The sequence below is a fragment of the Gekko japonicus genome, unplaced genomic scaffold (genome assembly GCF_001447785.1).
Source record: "Gekko japonicus isolate JY-2015 unplaced genomic scaffold, Gekko_japonicus_V1.1 scaffold102, whole genome shotgun sequence".
In the NCBI taxonomy this organism is placed as follows: Eukaryota; Metazoa; Chordata; class Lepidosauria; order Squamata; family Gekkonidae; genus Gekko; species Gekko japonicus.
The window spans coordinates 849,876-872,097 of NW_015172006.1; the positions used below are offsets into that span (position 1 = coordinate 849,876).

Sequence of the window (22,222 nt, forward strand, 5' to 3'; positions counted from 1 at the left end):
ACAACACTTTAAAATATTATTCAAGGTTTCCCACATTCCAAAAAAAACCCATCTAGGCACAACAGACCTAAATTAAATTGCTGGAGCACAGCTTTTGTTGCTGTTTCATTGCACTGACAAGAGATCTGTATTTTGCACTGCGATTTCCAACATGAATAAATGTTGTACCTTGACTTTAAAAAAAAACCCAAGAACCTTCTAGAGGTTTTATTTTTAAAAAGAAAGAAAAAAATTGGAGCATATAAAAAATCCCAAACAACCAAATCCTATTTTTAAATCTTCTAGTTATCTTTAACATCTGAATCTGTGAAATCAGACGTAAAATAAATTATTATTTTCCAAATCCTCCCCCACCCCCCAAGCAAGTGCGAGATGCAGATGATATGCTGAGAAAGTCAATCTGAAAGACAATAACTAACGAGGCCCTGAGAGAAAGGAAACAGTCAGAAGAAGAGGGTCAGTATGGAATATTGGCCTTTATTGGGGCTCCGCTGCCTTCACAGAGCCCTCTTCGTGCTCAAACAGGCGGCTGAGATTTTGTTCTCGGCTGGCTGAACCTGGGGAAGAAAGGAACAGCTGAAACTGGCAGAAGTCACCGCTGCGACCCGAAGCTGCGGTTGATACTGGATGACTTCAAAACTACAGCCTCACATGAGAGGGAAACGTGGTAATATTTCAGATTGCGGGAGGAAGCTCTCATGATTCATATGCAAGATGTCCCTCCACATAGAAAACTATTATGGCAGGGTTCGGACCTAACTTTCTCCTTGGCCTGATACCTTTCTAAGCGGAGTGATTTGGGGGGGGGACAGGAGAGGATTTCATCACGAGATTCCTCACCTACAGTTTGAGGTGGTACCACCTAGACACAGGTATGCCACGTCCAGGGGGACCCAATGAGAAAATATGAGGGGACAGGCCAGTGTAAGGATCTGATGTGTCTGGGCAGCTGCCAGAGAGAGCCCGCACTTGCACTGATCAGTAGGGTGGGGACAAGCCATGCCCTGTTGCTGCTGCTTCTCCCGGAGCCCCTCTTCTCACAGTTTGGAAATGGGAGCTGCATTTGTCACAAGGGCCACAGAAGCGATTTCCCATTTCCAGCTGGGAGGGCTGCCCAGAGGAAGGAGTTGACCACGGTTCTCTCACCCTCCTTCAGGCCCCATGGTCAGAGCCTGAAGAAGAAGAAGAAGAAGAAGAGATTGGATTTATACCCCGCCCTTCACTTGGAGTCTCAGAGCGGCTGCACTGCACTGCACGGCACTCCTTCCCGGGGGGGGGGGCACCCCTACCGTGGGAAGCTCACAGGAAGCCATTTTATCCAGGGATTGAATAAAGATACCCCTGACTGGATGAACATGACAGAGGCGGACAAATGACTGCTTAGACTGGGACCAGCAAAGGAGAAGATACACTGGAATGGGTGGCTGAACAAAAGAAGTGGGCTCTGAAGGGCAACTGGAAGCAGGAAGGGGAAACGGCTTGACCGATTCAGGGGGCGGGTCCGGCTTCACCTACAGCTGAGGCTGTCTTGTCCCCTTCCTCTCCTTTTCTCAGGGATTATAGCCTGAAATAAAATTAGTGGCTGTGGACAAGGGATCCCTATGAGCCACAGGGGGACAGGGAAAATAAAAGGCCGAGCCAGTTTATCTGGACACAGCCATTAAAGATCTCATCAGCCTGCAATGTGCACATTAAATATTAAGTCCTGCTTGTTGAATCCAACAGGTAGGAACTGAGCTATCTTCCCCCCAAGATATGCATGCCACGCCAATGACCAGCAATTTTGCAAAGCACATGATTAACAAGGCAATTTATGTTGCTCGTATAAATGAACAGGCCACAGCAGGAAAGAGGGAGAACGACACGAGGTAATTAACAGACAGGAGGGTTTTACTCACTTCCAGGTTTCCTCTCGCCTTCTTTAAAACGTCGTGAGTTAAGGCCACTGCAAAGAGAAAATAATGGGCAGAGAGTTTGCGGGCTGGTTTTATTTTTCACAGGGCTCTGCGTGCAGGGAAGGGGCTTGAGGAGACAAAAATGCAGGCAGAGCATGATGGCTGCAACCAGCCAGGACACGCATGTTTAAATTCAGGATCCTGACACCGTTCCTCTGGTCCCATTACGAACTTGGAACATGTCCTGTTCCAAGTTTTACATCCCACCCATAAGCACTATTCTTGTCTGCAGTGGGGAAAAAATCCTTCTATTTCTATATGTTGTCGAAGGCTTTCACGGCCAGAGTTCATTAGTTGCTGTAGATTTCCCGGGCTGTGTGGCCGTGGTCTTGGCATTGTAGGACCTGACCTTTCACCAGTAGCTGTGGCTGGCATCCTCAGACGTATAACACAGAAAGATGGAGTACTCTCTGTGTCAAGGTGAGAAGAAAAATGGTAGGCAGGTAATTTGTATCTACTCCGGAAAGTGGGGTAGGGCTGAGTCATTATCTTGTAGGAGTTCCCCAGGCTGTGGACATGCTAATGGAGGAGCTTTCCTGAGGAGGTTCTTTTGTATATGGATTGTTTCCTGAGGAGATTTCCTGCTTTCTGAGGAGGTTCTTTTGTATGTAGATTGGCTGTTGAAATTCTAATCTTATCTGTAGTGCTATTGTCAAATGTAGAGCCGTTTGTGTTTTTCAGGACAGGAAACCATGCCCTATTTATTTTTAAACTCTCTTCTTTCCTGTTCTAATTGTGTTTATGAATTTCAATGGCTTCCCTGTGTAATCTGACATGGTAATTGGAAGTGTTGTCCAGAAATAAAAGTGTTGTCCTTTTATTTCTGTTGCAACAACAGCCATGCAGTTTGTTCATTGCCCCCATTTCCCACCCCCACCAGGCTTATTCTGCATAATGTGCAGCCCCAATCCTGTGCATGCATATTTAGATTGGAAGAGGACTTACTGCTCCATAAGTGTGCGTATGACTTATGATCTTTCTATGCTTTTGTGTCCCACTTCAAGCCCTGAACAGCCCAAGTCGGAGTTCTAAACCTCCACTGGGCACTGGATTTCAGCATGTTCTGGTGGCCCCGCTGATTTACAATTGTGTCCAGGTCCCAGTTGTTTTGTACATCTGCATGTCACTCAATCACGCATCACTGCAGCATATGTAATTCCCACTTATTTTCTCTTTTGACCCAACTGTTTCAAATCCCCACCCTCCATATACTGTAACATACTGCTGAACTAGAGTGCTCACTATGACTGATGAATTAGTAGGCCCGGGAACCTCCCCACATGGTGAGTTCACACCTTCCACAATACTAAGGGCCCTGGGAAGGGAGAATAGGGGAGGGAGAGGAGGACTCTTGATAAAACCACTTGGCCCAGGCGGAGAGGATCTGGTACCTCAGCCAACAAGAAGTTCCTACCCAGAAAGCATCCAATAACCCACTTGGGCAGTTGATCTCTCTAGGGAACAGAGAGTTAATACAGGGTAGAGGTGGCTGGATATAGCAAAAAAGAAAGGGAGAATAGATACAAGACCCTGGGCACACAGGACCACTTTGATTTCTAATTCTGGTGCAGTGCCCAATGCTTTGGGACACTTTTAAATAACAAATCATCATCATAAACAGTCCATACAGAACTCAAAAGCTCCTCCCCCCCCATACAGGGGTGGAGATGGAGCTAATAAAGCCCAATTTTTTGTTTGTGTTGTTTGTTAATGGAGAAGTTCCTCTTTAAAAATGGGCTTGAAAGGACAAGCCGATGGGAAAGGATGCGTGTTAACCTTTAAAAATGGTATATTTGTGAGGTTTTGTGTCTAATAATTGACATCAAAAGCAAGGGCATGTTTCATTCCAGTGGCTTGAGTAACTTGCGACATTTATGCAGGTTCATTTCCTACACATTTCAGGGGAGGGTGCGAAGATGGCATTTTCAATTCCAGATTAATTACTCCTAAGAACATAATTGCATGCTAGGCGGGTTCACTAAGCCAGTTTGTCCCTTCAAGCAGATGCCTTTGAAGAAGGTGAAAAATTCCTCCTATATTGCAGAGGGGGGATGGATTTACCTTTCTTTTTTTTAATCAAAGGTGTGGGGAAAAGGAGCCCCCTTCCCTTCCAGACAACTTGCTCAGTGCCAAGCGGGGCCCAAAGAAGAGATTTTCAGCAGCAGCTTCTGGGCTTTGGAATTCCTTGCCCCATGAAATCTGTCTCACTCTCACCTTCCAAAAATCTGCGCAAATCATTGTATTCAAGAAGGTATTTTGTGACGAGATTCCCTGATATGTTCATTTGTTTTCTTGTGCTGCTGATTTCCTTGCTGGGTATAATTCCTTTACTCTTTTTTTAAAAGTCTTTTCACTGCTGTCCTATCACTGATGTTATGCTTGATGGTATTTGTACTGTTGCTAGCTTCTGTTTCTGAATCATTTCAGGTGGGAGCTGTGTTAGGCTGTAGTATCAGAACAAAAAGAGAGACCAGTAGCATCTGAAAGACCAACACAGTTTTCCAGGGTGTAAGCTTTTGTGAGTCAAAGTTCAGCTTGGACTCAATGAAAGGTTATACCTTGGACATTTTTGTTGATCTTTAAGGTGCAACTGGTCTGATTTTAGATCACTGGCTTCTGCACTGCAGTTTAGAATGGAGATAGTATAACCTGTCTTTCAAGACTGGCTTTCAGCTGAACACTACTTTCTCCGGGAGTATGATGTCTGGAAGCCGTTTCTCCGATTTGTCCATTTCACTATTTCAGTGTTGTTGTTTTATTGTGCTGTTGACTGCTACTGTAATCTATGTTGAATACTGGAAAGGAATTTTTAAGCAAAATAAATAAATAAATAAAAGGGGAAAGGGAAGGGAAGCTCACTCACACTGATTGATGATGACTTTCTCCATGTTTTCTTTCAGCTGGTTGGTCGAGTGCAAGTGCATCATGGTGCTGTGCAATGTCTTTTCCTGCTCGGCCAATTTCCTCCGGAGCTGATGCAGCTCTGCTTTCATGCTTTCATCCTTCAGGAGAAAACAACAATGTGAACTTTCATCGCCACTGCTATGTGGTCCACTGATGTACATACATGGAATTCGGGGCAAATGGGACCCCCCCACTTATTTCAGCGTGAGTCAGCAACATGTGCACTGGACTGTCTTTCAAACCTTGTTGCTGGCGATCGATTTGTGAAATCAGCACAGCTAAACTAGTAGCACTCTTTGGCAGCCCTGGTGCAGGCAGTATATTACTGGTAAGATTTGGACATGCTCTCTCGCTCCATACAGTGTTCTCAGGGCTCAACTATACAGGGGAACACCAGTATATGGGCACTGGCCCTCCAGCACATAGGAATTATATTCACAAAGGGAAAAGAAAATAGGATCTCCTGTGACTGCCCTACCAGGCAGTCAAAAGTGGTGACCTCCACTGGACCCAAGTCCACATTTACTGGTACGTTTTTAGGCAATGAGCAAAAAGAGTCAATGTTCCCTTTTGGTCTTGTTCATTTACTGCCCGTGTGTTTGCCACAGAAACAACACAGGGGAATCCTAGTCAATTGTCTCAGGTTTTCTAAATGAACTCACTGAGTCACAGAAAAGGTCCTTGCCTTCAGAAGTGACGGCCCTGGTCAGCTCACCCTCTGGGCCCCCCCCCCCCGGGCCCCGGGGGGGGGGGGGGAAGGCCTGTATTTGTAATAAATTCCAGCAGTCTCTTTTTCCTAGGAAAAAGGGCTGGGTTTCCTGCATGGCTTCTCCTCCTCCTCTGAACTAGCTAAATCAGAGAAGAACATAAAAAGGGCCCTGCTTGATCAGGCCCGAAGTCCATCTAGTCCAGTATTCCTGGTTCAGATGTGGACAGATTTTAGAGGCCCTGCTCTGCTTTATGTGCCCCCCCCCCATGGTCTGAGACATAGTGTGTGAACATCAGGAAGGGGGCCTTTTCTGTCATGAAGCCACCATTTTGGAACCCTCTCCCCACTGAAGCTGTTGCGGCACCAAATTTGCAGTATTAAGTGCCACGTGAAAACATTTTATTCTGTCTTTTTTCTGTCATTTTAGTCCCCTGTTTTTCCTTGTTACTTCTATTTAACGCACATTTTCTGTTTTTAGTGTGTTTTATGGAATCCATGCCACAGTTTCCCCATCACTGTGCATGGGTGTGAAAGCTGGACAGCTGAAGAAAGCTGACAGGAAGAAAGTTGATTCATTTGAAATTTGGTGCTGGAGCAGATTTTTAGATACTGCGGACCACCAAAAAGACAAATCAGTGGATTCTAGATCAAATGAAGCCTGAACTCTTCCTAGAAGCTAAAATGACTAAAATGAGGCTAAACTGAGACTACTTTGGCCACATCATGAGGCGTTACCAGAAAAGACAACCATGCTAGGAGAAGCTGAAGGCAGCAGGAAGAGAGGAAGACCCAACATGAGATGGATGGACTCAGTCGAGGACACTCTCACTTTGCAAGACCAGAGCAAAGCTGTTAAGGATGGGATGTTCTGGAGGTTGTTCATTAATTCATTCATAGGGTCACCATAAGTCGGAAGTAACTTGATGGCACTTAACACACACACGTGGCTTTGGCTGCTCTAACACACACACGTGGCTTTGCCTGCTCTTTCAAATTTTGTTATTATATGTTGTGTCAGGCACTGTGGCGCAGGGTTTGGAATAAAAAGGTTTTCAGCAAATAAATAAGGGCAGACAGTTTGCACTCTCAACTCAAGCTGCTTTCGTTTCCGGTACCTGAAGAGAGTAAGCCGCTTGATGGACAACCTTCATAGGTAATGAGACTCTCCAGAAGAGCTTCAAGAGACGAGTCGCTTCTTCCAAGTTGTGCTGTGCAGCACAGATGGCTCCAGAATGTCTGTCCAGAGTTGCCTGGCAAGCAACCTGCATTGCAGAATTGGAGGGGATAAAAGTTTTCTATTTTATCCTTAAAAGATTATGAAGATGTAGGCTTTAATTAATGGCATAAATCCAATTTGCTATGAATTTTGGATTCATTTTGATGAACAAGTGTATTGTGTGCCAGGCAAAACTAATTTATTAGGTTAAAAAGGCTGCGGAATTATACATTATTCAAGAATTTGGAGGGGGGGGGAGATGGAGCGGACGGTGACTTAGCCTAATCAATAACAGTAATTAATAAAAGGTTACATTTACTACATTTGCTGTGCCACTTGGAAAAGACTTTTCCTCGTGTGATTTGCATTTCATGGCACGGTATTTGAAATTCAAATGACTCCCGACATTAATTTAGGCAATATAGATGTTTCTTCCTTCGCAAGCCCTTTAAACTGTCCCATTTAATGTTCAGCTAACTGTTGGGGCCAAGGCAAAATATTTTCTTCTGTGGACAGATAAGAAAACAAATGGGAGATGCTGCCAAGATGAGGAATGGGGAGAAATGCACAGAGAAAATGTTGAGTGGGGCCAGGGCAGACGGGGATATATGGGGTAGGATTGCTTTTACAGTAATAAGAAACTCCCTCTTTTTATCATGAGCCACCACAAAAGAAAGTGAGGTTGCACACTGCAAACTGCAGGACATTTATTTTAATAACATTCCTACTTCTTGTTTTGTTTGAGAAAAAGCCAGTAGTGAGTTAAGAACATAAGAGATGCCAATGTTGGATCAGGTCAATGGCCCATCCAGTCCAACACTCTGTCACACAGTGGCCAAAAATACCAGGTGCCATCAGGAGGTTCATCAGTGGGGCCAGGACACTAGAAGCTGGTGAGATCCTTTAAATTGGTGATACCAGAGCTTCAACCTGCAAGTATGACACAGGCTCAACTGAGCAATGGTCCCTCCTATGGTGAAGCTCCTTCCTACCAAGTTAGACCATTGGTCTATGTCAGTCCACTATCATCTGTTCTGACTGACAGCAGCACTCCAGTATCTTGGGTGGTTTCTAGATTCTAGGAGATGCCAGGGATGGAACCAGGGACCTTCCGCATGCAAGACATATGCTATTCCACTGAGCTACACCCCTCTTCAATGGCAAAGGGGTTCACCTAAGAATACTGTTGGGGCGATTATTAATCCTGGCTCCTGACCTAATGGCCACAATTTCTTGGGGGAAGAACATTTTCCATCTTCCTCATCAACGGTGCCAATCGCAATCCGGGTCAGGGTCTAATGTTAATTTGTTACTGTAATGATTCCTTGTTTTTGTGTGTATGTGTCTCTTTAAAAGTTTGGTTGCATGGCTGTGGTAGATAGACTAGAGTGGTTGAGATAGGCAAGTGTGGTATGATTGGTGGTTGACAGAGAGGGGGAGGAGTTTTGGAAGTGAATCTGGTTGGATGAGTATGTGAGTCAGTCAGGAGTTTCAGTTACAAGTTGACAGTTGATGTGTTCAGTTAGTTCTGTGTTGAAGCAGTTAGAAGCTGACAGCTGAGGTTGTTCAGTGAGATAGAGAAAGAGAGCTGAAAGCTGAGTATATAGGAAAAAGTAAAGTAAAGTTTAAGTGAAAGAAAGTTAAAGGAAAGTCTGAAGGTCATAACAAACTGGAGTGAAACAGTGAACATATATGGCCTTGAGATAAACAAGTGTTACAAAGTTACATGAAAAGATCCCTGTTAGTGAGGGATAAGATTGTGTGTGATACCAAAGCAATTGTACATCATTTACACATTACTAGTTACATTGTATCACCCTCTTTAGTATTTATTTCAATAAATCCTCTTTTATTCAAGTTTATACCAGCTCTGAATGAAATACTTCCCAGGACTACATAGTTCCTCGTAAGCCTTAAACTCAGTCTACCAAACTAGTAAGAGCAAAAGTATAAGCATAAAGGTTTGGAAATCCTTAAAATTTCCTGGTGGCAGCAGAATCTACCCTGTTTAACAAAATAAAGAGAACTTTTAAAGTGAAACTAGTCCTCCCCAATAAGGAGGACGTCACAGTTACATTCTGTACATGTATTTAGGTTACTTGTCGACTGCTTTTCCGCTCAAAGGTGCTCTCGTTCCAAATTCCAATGTCATCCGGTTACATGACACCACTTGTCACATCAAGACGGTGAATATTTTTTCTAGTACATGCCGGGAGGAATCTGAGATTTGGCCAGCGCAAGAGATCCATCAGAAACTGGCATGTGATGAAGGTGGCAGAACTCTGGCTTCCTCATCCAGTATTTGGAGAGAACTCTGACTAGAGGTAACTCTCCAGAATCTCAAGCAGAGAAAGGTCTGTGCCAATGCCTCCTAAGATCCTCTAAGTGGAGATGCTGGGGGTTGCTTGGATTTATATCTGCACTTCGGTCCCTTCCCCCATCTCACTGTGGGTTCCCTGGACTACAACACCCCATGTCTGAGAAAGGGGCCTTCCTAGAATAATTCTCACCCATCTGCAAGGATGGCTGATTGGGGGCAGGCACGGCCGATGCTCTATCACTGGAGCACTTAATCGACAAGAATGAGGATGCACTCTTTTTAAAAGTTCAATTTTTATAAAAAGAAGGCTCTTCTTGCTTACTATGTAATCTAATCACTCAGGGATCGCACTATCAGCAATACTATCCTGGCACCATGAAGCCAATCCAATACAGCTACATGATGACGTCTCAAAACAAAATCAGGGCAATGCTTGAATCTTGTTTAGGAGGAGATTTTGTTTTGCTATATTAAATAATCTATTAATGGTTAACCACCTGAAGAGGAGGAAGCATGTAACCTCCTCTCTCTTGGTCTCAAAATCCCCTTTAACTTCATCAACATGTTCTACCTTTAGAGGGATGAGAGACAAAAACTCAAATTTATTTTTGAAAACCAGCTCAGTCACATTTTTGTTTATTGGAAAGCACCGTTAAAGAACAGTCAGCTGTATACCTTCATTCCAAGCTCCTGATGTCCCATGGCTTTCAGAGGAAGCACCAGTTCAGACAGCAGCTTTCGCGTTTCAGAGATCTGCTTCCGTAAAGAATTATAGTCCTCGACCAAGCCAAGGACGTGTCTGCCATTTCTGTCTGCCCACACGCAATGGCCAGGAACAATGCAAGGCTCATGGGACTGGCTTGCTGAGGAGCTGCACTGGGAAGATCTGTCCGAGTCATCCAAAGATAGCTCTGCATCTAATCCACAAGAAACCAAAGGTCAGATAACATCTGCAGTCCTGATCAAGATGGCTCGCTGCTCAAATCCATCGCCCCAGTTCAACCTTTCCCACTGTGGTTTCCCTGGCTTGCCACCACTTCCCTCTGTTTGAGAAAGGGGTGTTCTAATAATTCTCATACACCTGGAAGGACCGTTGGGCGAGGCAAGCATTGCCGTCGCCTCTGAGGGTAGACACCAAACTGATAAAGTCTGGTGGTGACTACAGTCATTGTCCTGACACCAGGGACAGCAAGCAGAAGCTTGCCTGGGTGGGCCAGGGGAGCAGAAGGGTCACCTGAATTTGGGGGGAGGAGGAGGAGGAGAAGAGTTGTATTTATACCCCGCCCGTCACTCGGAGTCTCAGAGTGGCTTACAATCTCCTTCCCTTCCTCTCCCCACAATAAATACCCCGTGAGGTAGGCGGGGCTGAGAGAGCTCTGAGAGAACAGCTCTGAGAGAACTGTGACTGACCCAAGGTCACCCAGCTGGCTGCATGTGGAAGAGTGGGGAATCAAACCAGGTTCTCCAGATTAGAGTCCACCGCTCGTAACCACTACACCAAACTGGCTGAAGGCTTATGTGCTTATCAGGGGATCCCACCCATGTGCCTTTGGTGGTGGAAAGTGCTGCCAAGTGACAGCTGACTTATGGTGACGCTGTAGGGCAGGGGTCCACAACGTGGTGCCCATGGGCACCACAGCCCTCACCAACACTTTTCCTGGCGCTCACCAAGTGTTTTTAGAAAATGGGTGTTATGTGGAGCTTTTGCCCAGCAGGGCTTCTGATTGGCCTTTGGAGATCTGATTGGCTGAGCAGGTTTTTAATAAGAACGTTGCTTTGGCAGCAGCTGCCACCACAGCAGAAGGATATTCACTGTGCGACTAAAGGTAAGCAGCTGCAGTCATATTGTAGCTGGCTCTTCCTCCTGCAGCGGACAATTTGTGGCCGTACCCTCCACACTGTGTCATGGATGGAAAAGGTCGGGGACCCCTGCTGTACAGTCTTCATGGCAGGAGGCAAACAGCGGTGGTTTGACACTGCCTGCCTCTGCGTAGCAACCTGGGACTTCCTTGGTGGTCTCCCATCCAAGTACTCACCAGGGCTGGCCCTGCTTAGCTTCCGAGATCCAGCTAGCCTGGGCAACCCTGGTCAGGCAATGTCTCTTTAGACTTTATTCATTTACTGGATTTTTGCCCTGCTATTCAGCCAAAACCAATGGCTCTCAAAGACAACAGAATTAAAAAAAGAAGAAGCATCAATTAAAATATCATTTCGAATGCGACTGGAGGAAGGGGTTCTTTATTATGTCTTGCTTCAGGCGAGATGATCAAGTGCCTGGCTTCCACCTCATCCCCCTCTGACCCTGCTGATGCCAGGTAGGAGCTGGGAGCTCACAGCTGCAACTGGATCCTGGCATGATGGACGGATGCCTGGCAGCTTCCTGCCCTCTCTCTAATAATCCCTGGGATGGAGCTAGGAGCAGGATGGTTCTCAGCTAGACCTGGATCCTGGCTGCTTTTGTCTTTTTTTCTCTGATGGGCTCATTAGAATTTCTTCTTCCTCCTTATCTTTCCAAAGCACAGCTCAAAAACGACCGAATTCACCAAGTGCTATTCCAGGAGGCTCCACTACAGGTTCCTCCCATGAACGCTTTCCTTGCCCTCCCCACAAGTGATGGTAAGAAGTTTAAAAAAAAAAAAGCCTTGTTTTTGCATTCTTCCTATGAGTTCCCAGAGTGCAGATTAGCCAGGGTGGGGCCAGATAAATGATATTATTTGTGTTCTCATCAGACAATATGGAAGGCGCGTTAAAAACTCAGGATTTTGGGTGTCTGTAGCAGTACCTGCTTTGAACGGTGATGTGCAGCACCCGTACTTCTGCTGTAAGTCAAGGACGTTGCTGTCGGCAGCGGGGAATTTGAACTCTAGTTATCAAAAGAGAAGCCTGTCGGTAAGAGGGCAATGTCACAGCTGTGTATATTCTACACATCCATAATTGTGTCTCAGCATATTGGTGGAGGGCACAAGAACCTTGTGAAAAAGCTAAGCAAGAGTAGTTCTGGGCAGCACCTGGATAGATCTCGTGGGAACCTGGAGTTCCATGAAAGGTAGGATGGAAATTCAGCTAAAGAAATGGACAAACTAGTTTCAAAAGTGGAGAAGTTTGTAGACTGAAACATATCTTGACATCATGAGCTCTCTCTTTTTCTTTAAAACAAACTTCATGGGCAAAGTCTGTAAAGTGTGGATACCAACTTATGAAATATCAGATATCTGAATTAGTTAAGGTAATATTTCCCCTGGTCAGAGGAGTAAACCCTGCAAATCTATTTGTGGCCCATCTTCAAAACTTCTATGCAAAAAAAATAAAAAAATAAAATAAAGGATCACGGTCTGGCAAGTCAATACTGTGAATTCTTGCTGCTGTCGGGGGGGGGGGGGGTTAAGTATAGGTTTAAACTCCTCCCATTGAATTTATTGGACTTTTCCAATCCTAAGAAGATTTACTCAGAAACCACTCAGGTCTATTCAATGGAGCTTACGCCTAGGAAAGTATTCATAGGATTGTGCCGTAAAGGGCTCAGCTTTGACTTGTCCAACATCTATAAAACATTCGTATCTTTAAGGGTAGTTCGTCTTATTGAAATTGCTGTGTTGCAATAGGATAATTGAGTGTTGACAAATGCTTTGTTTCTTGCTACACTTAGTTAGGAAACTGGCTCCCTATTTGCAGAAGCCCAATCTGCCTATGCCAATCCACACTTCAGAAATTTGAGGCTAGATTACTGTAACACAATCTATGGGGGGCTGCCCTGGAGGATGATCAGGAACCTGCTGCTGGTGTAAAATGTGGCAGCCTGATTGTTTTCACAGGCTAGTAGGCAGGACCATGTTACTGCTATTTTAAGGTCCTTTCACTGGTTGCGGATTAATTTCTGGCTATAGTTCAAGGTGATGGTCCTCACCTTGATAGTCTAAGGTTCATATACCTGAACAACTGCCTCTTCTTGCATGTTCTTCTGAGGAAGCATCATTCTCCCTAGCAGTGTCTAATGTCGGTACTTGCTTTGTCTAAGGAACATTCTGCAACAGTAGTCTAGGCTCAGACTTTTCAGTGGCTGCCCCATGCTTGTGGAACAGAGGTCAGGGGGCTTCTACTCTCTGGGCTTTCTGGCAAGGCTACAAAACAGAGTTACTCCAGAGAGCCTTCGGGGCAAACTGAGTCTGGGCAAAGGGGAAATACCCTGCTGGTTGGGACACAAGCTGTTTTTAAGATAGGTTATAACATGATTTTAATGTATTTGGTATGTGTTGTTTTATCCAATTGTTTTCATGTTGTTGTTACATTGTTGTTAGCCATCTTGGATCCTGAGATGCTTGGGAGAAAGCAGGTCTATAAATCCAAAAGAAAAGTCACCACCTGTCTGAAATCACCTGATGACAAAAGAGACTTTCTCCACTGCTTTGGGGGACGCTAACCCGGTCCTCTCCACGGATTGCATCAAGTTGTTACAAACAAACCAGGTTTGTGATGAGAACAGACCTGGTTTGTCCTTCGGGCTTGCAGGCTTCCTCAGCACAGTGCTGAGAGGGAAGACTTCCTGACTTTGGAAGTCCTCAGTCTAACTACAGCCTGTTGTGACATCCAAATCCATCAGGAAAAACGGAGTTCACTTCTTGCCCATGAACTGGGAGATTTGGAATTATGATTTGTGGACAAGGAACAACATTGATTTATCCATGCCCAATTCAGATGTTGGGGTTAGGCTGAAGACTTCCTAAATGAGGGAGTGTTTGAGCTTGGTTCTGCGCTAGGATGTAAGGAAGACGCCATACTGGAACAAACCAGGCTCTTTTCATTATCAATAGATGGCTGATAACATCTGATTACTGTCTGATTCTATTGAATAATTCCAAAATAAAGGTTAGCAAAAATACCCCAAACGCCTCCACCTAGCGGCCCTTCAAGCATAAACATTACAGTCATTTGCTAGCACCAGAAATATCTGTTTTCAGCACTGGAAATCCTGCAAAGAAAATTAAATTTTACTGCAAATTTGAATTGTATGCTACAGTTCAAACGTCACAGGGTTGAAACAGACAAAACAGACAAAACTAATTCTGCACACCTTCCAGTTATTTATTTGTTTCAGGCTGACTCAACAAAATCCAACGAACAAGAAGAAAACAGCGGCCAGAGGTGTAGTATTTGTTTTCTGTAGCATTCTGAGCTAAGAAGCGTCCATTTATTTCGCATGGTGCTGGAAAGCTCTGGATGTCCCCTTATGAGGAAGATTTCCATGGAAGGTAAGTATTTTCTGTCTTCCCTTATGCTTTAAATTGCTAGCGTCCCTCATTTAACAGCAATGCAAATAAAGGGGGAAAATATTCCTCTAGGGTACAAAATTTATTCTGCTGATTTATTCACAGACCATCCAAAGCACATATTGATCGTTGGTGAGTAATGCGCTGCCGCCTGGAGCAAATGTTCTATGCTTGTGCATTAAATAAACCATTCAGGTAAGCAAAAAATGTGTGGGAATGTAACCCAACTATTCTGCTAGATACAGTCTAACCCCCCCCCCAATACCTTTAAGCAAATGGAAGGAATGGTTGGAGGTTTCTGAGATAAAGACCAGTGAGTCCTTCTCAAAATATTGTCTCAAACGGAGTTAAATCTGTCAAGAGAGAAAAATGCAACAACCCACAGATATGCTCGAGTCCTGCTTCTTGGTGGACTGGACCTGAAGAAACCCCTTTAAAGCAAAGCCACACATTTGAATGTCTGGTGTGCCATACCATTTATCCCAGTGTAATGCTGCAGTTCTTGTTTCAAAAGGTAGTTGATATTCACAGTTGACCCTGAGCTGCCTTTCTCTCTCCTGCCTCTCGAAAGCTGCTCTTCTAGCTTTTCGTGCAATGTGCTGTTTGCCTGGATGCTTCTTTCAAGCTGCGTTCTCAGGTCCCGTATTTCAGTTAATAGTTCATGCAAGTCAAGTGGGCTGTTTTGATCTTTCCAGCACTCGTCGGATCCGTCGCGCCTGAGATCTGAGGACATTTAACAAAAATAAATCACTGTTGCGAACAATTATAATAGTCATTATTAAATGCTGAACGAGCGCATTTGAGCCAGATATTAAGGACTAACTACAAACAGTAGGTAGATAATGGCCGGGGGAGGAGGGGATCAATCTTAATTGCTTCTACCCTCCAAAGATTTAATAAGAGCCAAAATTATTTTTCAATTTGTCTATAAAAGCTAATGTTGCATACCCAAGGCAAAATTATGGATAATAAGGGACTGGAACAAAAAAGATTTGTAAATTCTGAAGGGCATTTCAAAGCATCGTTTAGGGGAGAGGGAAGAAAGAAGAAGAAAAGAATTGGGGGGGGGGGGGGGAGAAAGAGAAGACAAGAAATACTCCAAAAAGAAACAAAAGAACATTTCATACAGGAAAATGAGAACCATGAGAGGCCAGATAGCAGAAAGATCCTGTCTGAAACTGAGGAAAAACAAAGAGAATGTTTTCATTATACGATTAAGCTGTTGGATATTGTAACTCTGCATGCAAAAGAATCTGGGAGGGAAACAGTTAAGAGAACTCTCTCACTTGGGTACACTTGGCAGTTGGCCCCTCATCTGTTAGATGCTGAGCCTCTTTGAAGTTGATTGTCATCTGTGGTCTTTTCCACACTTGGATCTCATCCCTGGTTCATGACTCAATATCTTGCATTTATCCCTGGTTATAACAGCATCTGTTTATCCCGGGACAAGTGTAGGTCAAAACTGGGGTGACCTCAGTGTAATGTGGAAACAAAAAATACCCCGAGATAATTACAGGGGCAAACTCGAGTGTAGTGTAGAATGTAAGTTCGGGGACAGGGCTGAACCAGGATTTAAGGTCTGGTGCGGAATCACCCTGTGTTTAACTTATATAGGACCTCTCTTCCCTGGGCTTGGAGCTGTAGCAAGTTAACCTTTTTGAAGTTCACAATAAGTTAAATGTACCTGCATTTAACCCAATATAAACTTCATATAATCAGAGAAATCAACTCTCCTCCCCAAATTTAGCTACTTAGCACATTTGTATGATGCTTTTCCATTTAAAAATGCTCAAGGCTGTTTACAACAACTTAAAACACAAAAAGCAATAATATATATCCATATGAAATCATCATGAGCCAAGCAGAACCAGGGTAGGAAATGTTCTTAATGAGGCAGATCATAGTTTATGGTTTCAAGATAGATGCACCATCCTTATGGCTTGGATATCATATATTACTCATCTAAAATAGTTATATAGTCAAATGTTATTTTTCTGGGAACTTCTCTCCCTTGCTGCTATGATCATGCTATCCCTCTGCCTATCTCTCTGCCTGGGCTCCACCAACGTGGACAATAGCATGGCCTTTGGCTTAAATGCAGGAAACCAGAGTCTATTCTCTACTTAAGCATGACGCTCACTGGATGGCTTGGCGTATCATTATCTTTCAGCTTTGGCTATTTCACCCAGTGACGGCTGCAAGGCTGAAAAGAGAAGAATCCGACCTTCTCCTGATAATTCACGCTCTTTAATAAAATATGATGGGGGCAACACACAGGCCAAATGGCACCATTTTAATACATTCCCAACTAAAGGGTGCATTGAAAGCACAAGTTGTGCTTTTTTTTGCTGTCCCCAACAAGTTCAGTGCCACTTCACCAAAAACGCTGGGGTTACTTGACATCCGGCAGAAGACAGATTATGATCAGCATTACAGAAGTGCTCTGGTGAGGTTGCCAAGAGAATACTTGTGCTGTCCCTAAGTTGTCATACGCAGTTTTTCCCTCCTCCTTTTCTTTCAATGGAAAACTCACCCAAACTGGAAAACAGGGGCAGCAAATCACTAGAATTAAGCTATATCACCCCCTTGGAAAGAAGTCCACTGAAGTAAGTAGCCTACAAAATTTTTACTAGCAGATGTTAGTCATTTTGCATCCTAAACTAGCAGATGCTTGTCATCTGGAAGAACCAACATTTATTAGCTCCCAGACGAGTGGCTATATTCTTAACAGCATGAAGAAATGTTAACTTGGAAAATGGTTTTTCTCAAGTGACACCAGCCATATGTTGTTGGGTTGCTGTACCCTGGATCGAATCTCTGACGCTGTGTTCCTATGCATCTTGCCACTTTACAAGCACCGTACAAAAAGTTCAGTCCCTGTGATGAGGAACCTACAATCTAACATTTGAGAAAAAATCACAAAGGGAGAGAAGAGCGTGCAGTGAAGATAAACAAGAATGTACCTACATCTCTATCATACATACTAAAGCTTAGTTTTAAGTAGAGGATGGGGGCTAAGAGGTTGTGACAAACATGGCAAAATGGGATATGAGGAGGAATTTCAAGGAAGTGAAAAGTTTTCTGGAAGTATTCAGGCATAAAAGGCATCAAGGGAGAAAGAGCAGAGGAAACGGAGATAGCAGGCAAATTTTGAGCAGCGGAGGAACCGGAGGAGAAACGGTCACAGGCTACTGGGATATGTGAGTTAAAGACAATGGCAAGCAAGGACATAGAAGACCCAGAAGGAATCCTGCTGCATCTAGGAGCAGGCAAGAAGCAGTGTAAGGATTTAAGGTGTCAATTGGTCAGAATGACAAGAGAGAGGTGAATGAGTTCCAAACCCCCACCCAACCATAAAGCTCCTTGGGTGGCCCTGGGCCAGTTCCTCTCTCTTAGCCCAGGGTTGTTATGAGGATAGTGGGAAAAGAGAGAACCAGCGAGGCCACCCTGAGATCTGCAGAGAAAGGGCAGGATATGTGATTGATAATGCAGGTGACAGGGCCGAGATGTCAGAATGGAAGCCGAAAAGGAGACAGTTTTAGTCAAGACAAGCATAGCATGAACCAGACTTTTTGCTGAGGGAGCAGAGAAAGAGAGATTAATGAGGGTCCACTGCCAGGGGACACCCAGGTCATAAGCGGCTGGAAGAAAGAGAGTACCTGCCTTAGGATTCTCTCTCTTCCCAGAACACCATATGTGTCCCCAGGCTCCTGGTTAAAGGGGGCCTCCCTCACATTTTGAAAGCCCCTGCGTTAAAGGCCGATCCAATATCCCTTCTTTTCTCCAGCTAGGGGAAATAAAGCCAGCAACAGAAAGCAGAGAGACCTGGATCCAGAGACAAGAGGGCTGCAGCAGGAAAAGCTATGGGCAAGATCCCACTAGTTCATACCTTTTTGACTTCTGATTGTCTCGTCTAACTTTTCATACACCTTGAGCTCAAGTTGCAGCGACTGCAGCAATCTGTTGTTCTCCGACTGCTGGTGTTGTTTTGCGTTCAGCTCTATCTGCAGCCTGCGACATTCCAATTGAACTGATTAGTAAGAGTTTAAGACATGGGCATCTCCTCAATGTGCCCTGCAAATGCCACAACCACAACCCCTTTGGGAAGGAAATCAGAATGACAAGGCTGGAACTGACCAGGTCATAAAGTTACACACACCCTGCCCAGAAAGAAGATCTTCACTGTATCAGCCCTGCTCCACATAAACCCAGATCGTGATCCAACTTGCAGAAAAGGCATGACGGAGCACACGGGCATCCCCGCAAGGCAGACAGCTCCAGAAACATACTGCAGGGAAAGACAACGCCCTCCAATGTGCCTAGCAAATATGATCTAAAGGGAGTTTCAGGTGGGTAGCCATGTCAGTCTGCAGTAGAAGAGCAAGATTTGAGTCCGGTGCCACCTTAAAGACCAACAAGATTTCCAGAGTATAAGCTTTGAAGAGTCAAAGCTCCCTTCGTCAGATATAAGATTATATTTGATAACGGGAGCTTTGATTCTCAAAAGCTTATACCCTGGAAATCTTGTTGCCCTTAAAGGTGCTACTGTATTCTGATCATGATCTAAAGATACATCCCTTCCTTACTATTAGCTTTCTATCCTGCAAGCACTCTGCCCACAGAAAGGATTCACATGCAGAGAAAAAGGGCAGCCAGTTAATTGGTTATATGCAAACATGTCTTTCGAACCCCTGATGGGTAATTTGTTTCTGCCCCCAGGTGATTGCCCTCCAGTGGAGTTCCAGATCCTATTTGCAAGAGTAAACATGCACCTGGCCCACCACTGGAAGCGGCATACTTTGAAGCAAAAAATGGTGGGAAAGGAAGAGGTTACACAAACACACACACCGCTATGGTGTCCATTTTAAGGCCAGTGTGGCATATTAGTGAGATGCTGGACTCTCACCTTTCTAGGAAGACTTGGGGTCAAATCCACACTCAGATATGAAGCTCATGCATCTGCTTCTCTCTTTCAGCGTCATCTTCCTCAAAAGTTGTTGTGAGGATAAAATGGAGTGGGAGGAGCAGCAAGTGAAATACACTGCTGCAAATTTGTGGCAAGGTCGGTAAAAATGTAATACATTGACAGGTGCCATACCCATCCACCCCAAAAAGATGATTTTACGGGGAAAAACTGGCTGTTGAGTTTTCAAAACGGGTTTACAAATAATGTCCGGTTCGGCCCGCATTGTGAAACAAAGCTTATCCTTGGAGTCGCTTATAAGGTAATAACATTGGGATAGAAGTCCATTTTACCCCCAATCCCTGCCTATATTTCTGGCCACTCCAGATTAAGAGGGACTGTCATTTTCACAGTGACAGAAAATCAGCTACCTGGCTCGCATCAACAGAGAGTTAAGCAATGGTAGGATTATTACCTATTTAACTCATTTCTGATATTATAAACCTCTTGCGTCAGCTGCCCGTTCTCTTCCTCCCTCTTGCCCACTTGCTTTTGCAGCTTCTCGTTTTCCTTTTTCATGCACTCGTAGTCCTTGTGAAGGCGCTCGACAATGACATTCTTCACTGAAAGCGATTCACGCAACTTTTCGTTTTCCTTTTGTTTGTCTGCAAGGAGAAGAACCTCAAGTTGTTCAAAGGAGCCACGGCTGATCTTAAGCAAAACTGTTTGTGGGATTCAAGATACGCTGCAGGGAGGAGGATCCCAAGAAAACAAAATCAAAACCAAGGAAGTCATGGCTGAAATTAGATACTCGTCCGGTGCTTACAGTTTTGGCATTCCAATTTTCTTCTGTGCTTCTGGAACAGAAAGTTGTTTGGTAGAGATAGAAAAGTTTAATCCACAGGATGCCTCAACTGCACGAAGCCTTGTAACTTGTAACACACTCTCTGTTGGAATTACTAAATTAGGTTCTGAGAAGTGAATGTCCTTTATCAAGAAAACTGAAAAGATAATCTTGCTAATATTGGTAAAAGTAAATCTGGGAGAACAGTATGAGGCTCAGCGGCTGTCGGCATCTTTGTAATTCTGACACAGGGTGGTGGGGAGTGGGGACAACAACAAATAGGCCGCCACAGGAGGCAGAGCCAACCACAAAATGTCAGGGGCCAAGGTTATGCATAATAACTTCAAAAAAACTTCAAAAAAAATCTGCCCTGGCCCCTGCCTGGTGGAACATGCTCCCAGTCGAGATTAGGGCCCTGCGGGATCTTCTTCAATTGCGCAGGGCCTGTAAGACGGAGCTGTTCCGCCAGGCCTTTAGTTGAGGCAGAGGACGTCTTTATATGGCCCCCCTGAGGTGGTTGTCACCTATCCATCGATTAACCCAAAATATGCTAAAGAACCGTACAACCAGTGACTGTCAGAAGTGTGATTGAGCTTTAATGTTTATTACTGTTTGAATTCCTAACTTGTTTAATTTTAATTGTATTTATTGTACTGTTTTTATTATGTTACCCACCCTGAGCCCGCTTACGGGATGGGCGGGCTATAAATACAAATAATAAATAAATAATCAATCAACCAACCAATAAAACATACCAGAAGCAGATCATAAACAGCCCAATTTTTTTTTTAAACCCCTTAGTTAAAAACCTGGGTAAAAAGACCTGGTGCATAACAGATTTCAAGGGGGAGGGGCATTCCAAAGGCAAGAGGGCCACTACTGAAAATGCCCCGTCTCTAGTTACTACCTGCCTCACCTCTGAAGGCAAGGGCGCAAAGAGCAGGGTTTAGAGGAAAGATGTTAAATGACAGACGTGACCCCCTTCTGCAGCAGTGCGCCGTCTGTGCCACGGGTTTCTGCAGGACTACTGTTTGTGCCAGCAGCCAGGCAGGCGCACTGACATGGCACAAAGCCACGATGCCTTTGTCAAAGAAATAAAAATCAAAACAGGCATTCTCAAGAGTCTGTTGAATGCAGCAGCTGCTATAATGCCTAACAGTTAAGAAACAGGCTCCCTGAAGCACGCTGTTGAGAACGTAACGAAAATATCGTCCTCTCGTTTCTCGTACTTATTCAAAGGATAGGCCCTCTCCACATTTTGTCCTGTTCCCTAAGTATCGAGTTGTCTTATCTTACCTCGAGATCCTTTCACCAGCATTACATTCAGAAGCTGATTTTGCTTCCTCAGGAAATGAATTTCAGAAGTCAGGGAATTATGTTGCTCCGAGCCATGGATACAAACGTTTGCAGAACCTATAAATATATACATAAAAATGATTTATGAGTCATCTCGAGGTCAGTAAAGATTAAACTTCCCTAGACAAGAACAATTTAAACAATGCGGGGAGGGGGGGAGGGGGAGGAGAACGCCACACGTTATGAAAGCTATTTATCCCCTATATATTCTGAAGGTTATCATCACTACTGAGAGAGGTAATTCAGGTGGACTCTGAGCAAGCCATCCTAACGATGCTTCTGATGCTAGGCTAATATCAACAAAATTGCAAATTATCCCTGGCAGATAATAGTGTTGGGTACAGACACTGCCACACTTATCTTGGGCCTCCAGCCAGAAATTGTGGAAAGACAGATTGCAGGCATTTTCAACGCCTTGTAAATTGCTGCATTTCCAAAGAAGGACGTGACTTCTGTGCTTTGTTAAGTCCCAGCTGATCTCCCTGCTGAAGGGGGACCCGCGTCTGCTTGAGCGGCAGTGGCACAGACTTTGCGCAGAGCGTGTCCCTGGGTTGGGGTTTGAGGCAGCCACCGTCAGTCTGAGTAAACAGTGCTGGGCTGGATGGTTCATAGCTCATGCTTGCAGGATGTGCTAGTCTCTTCTCAAAGGATGTGAGGTACTGAAGAGTGAAAAGACTTTTCTGTGTGAGATCTCAGTGAACCACTGCCAAGCAGACCGTCCTGGACCACTAGTGTGTTTTCGAATGAAGCA

The 22,222-nt window shown here is 44.5% G+C and overlaps 1 protein-coding gene across 1 annotated transcript in view; it reads right to left on the minus strand.

Annotated features, from left to right (window-relative positions):
- Nucleotides 1-353: 353 nt before the first annotated feature.
- CDK5RAP2 (CDK5 regulatory subunit associated protein 2) overlaps nucleotides 354-22,222 on the minus strand; it is a 204,707-nt gene continuing 182,838 nt past the window's right edge. Inside the window, exons 26-35 of the mRNA XM_015420167.1 lie at nucleotides 21,412-21,528; nucleotides 19,747-19,936; nucleotides 18,258-18,379; nucleotides 14,843-15,091; nucleotides 11,887-11,967; nucleotides 9,780-10,021; nucleotides 6,684-6,830; nucleotides 4,819-4,957; nucleotides 1,899-1,945; nucleotides 354-557 (exon numbers count right to left, since the gene is read on the minus strand). Of these exons, the coding sequence (XP_015275653.1) occupies nucleotides 498-557; nucleotides 1,899-1,945; nucleotides 4,819-4,957; nucleotides 6,684-6,830; nucleotides 9,780-10,021; nucleotides 11,887-11,967; nucleotides 14,843-15,091; nucleotides 18,258-18,379; nucleotides 19,747-19,936; nucleotides 21,412-21,528 (1,394 nt within the window). The 3' untranslated portion in view covers nucleotides 354-497. The remainder of the gene's footprint in view (nucleotides 558-1,898; nucleotides 1,946-4,818; nucleotides 4,958-6,683; nucleotides 6,831-9,779; nucleotides 10,022-11,886; nucleotides 11,968-14,842; nucleotides 15,092-18,257; nucleotides 18,380-19,746; nucleotides 19,937-21,411; nucleotides 21,529-22,222) is intronic.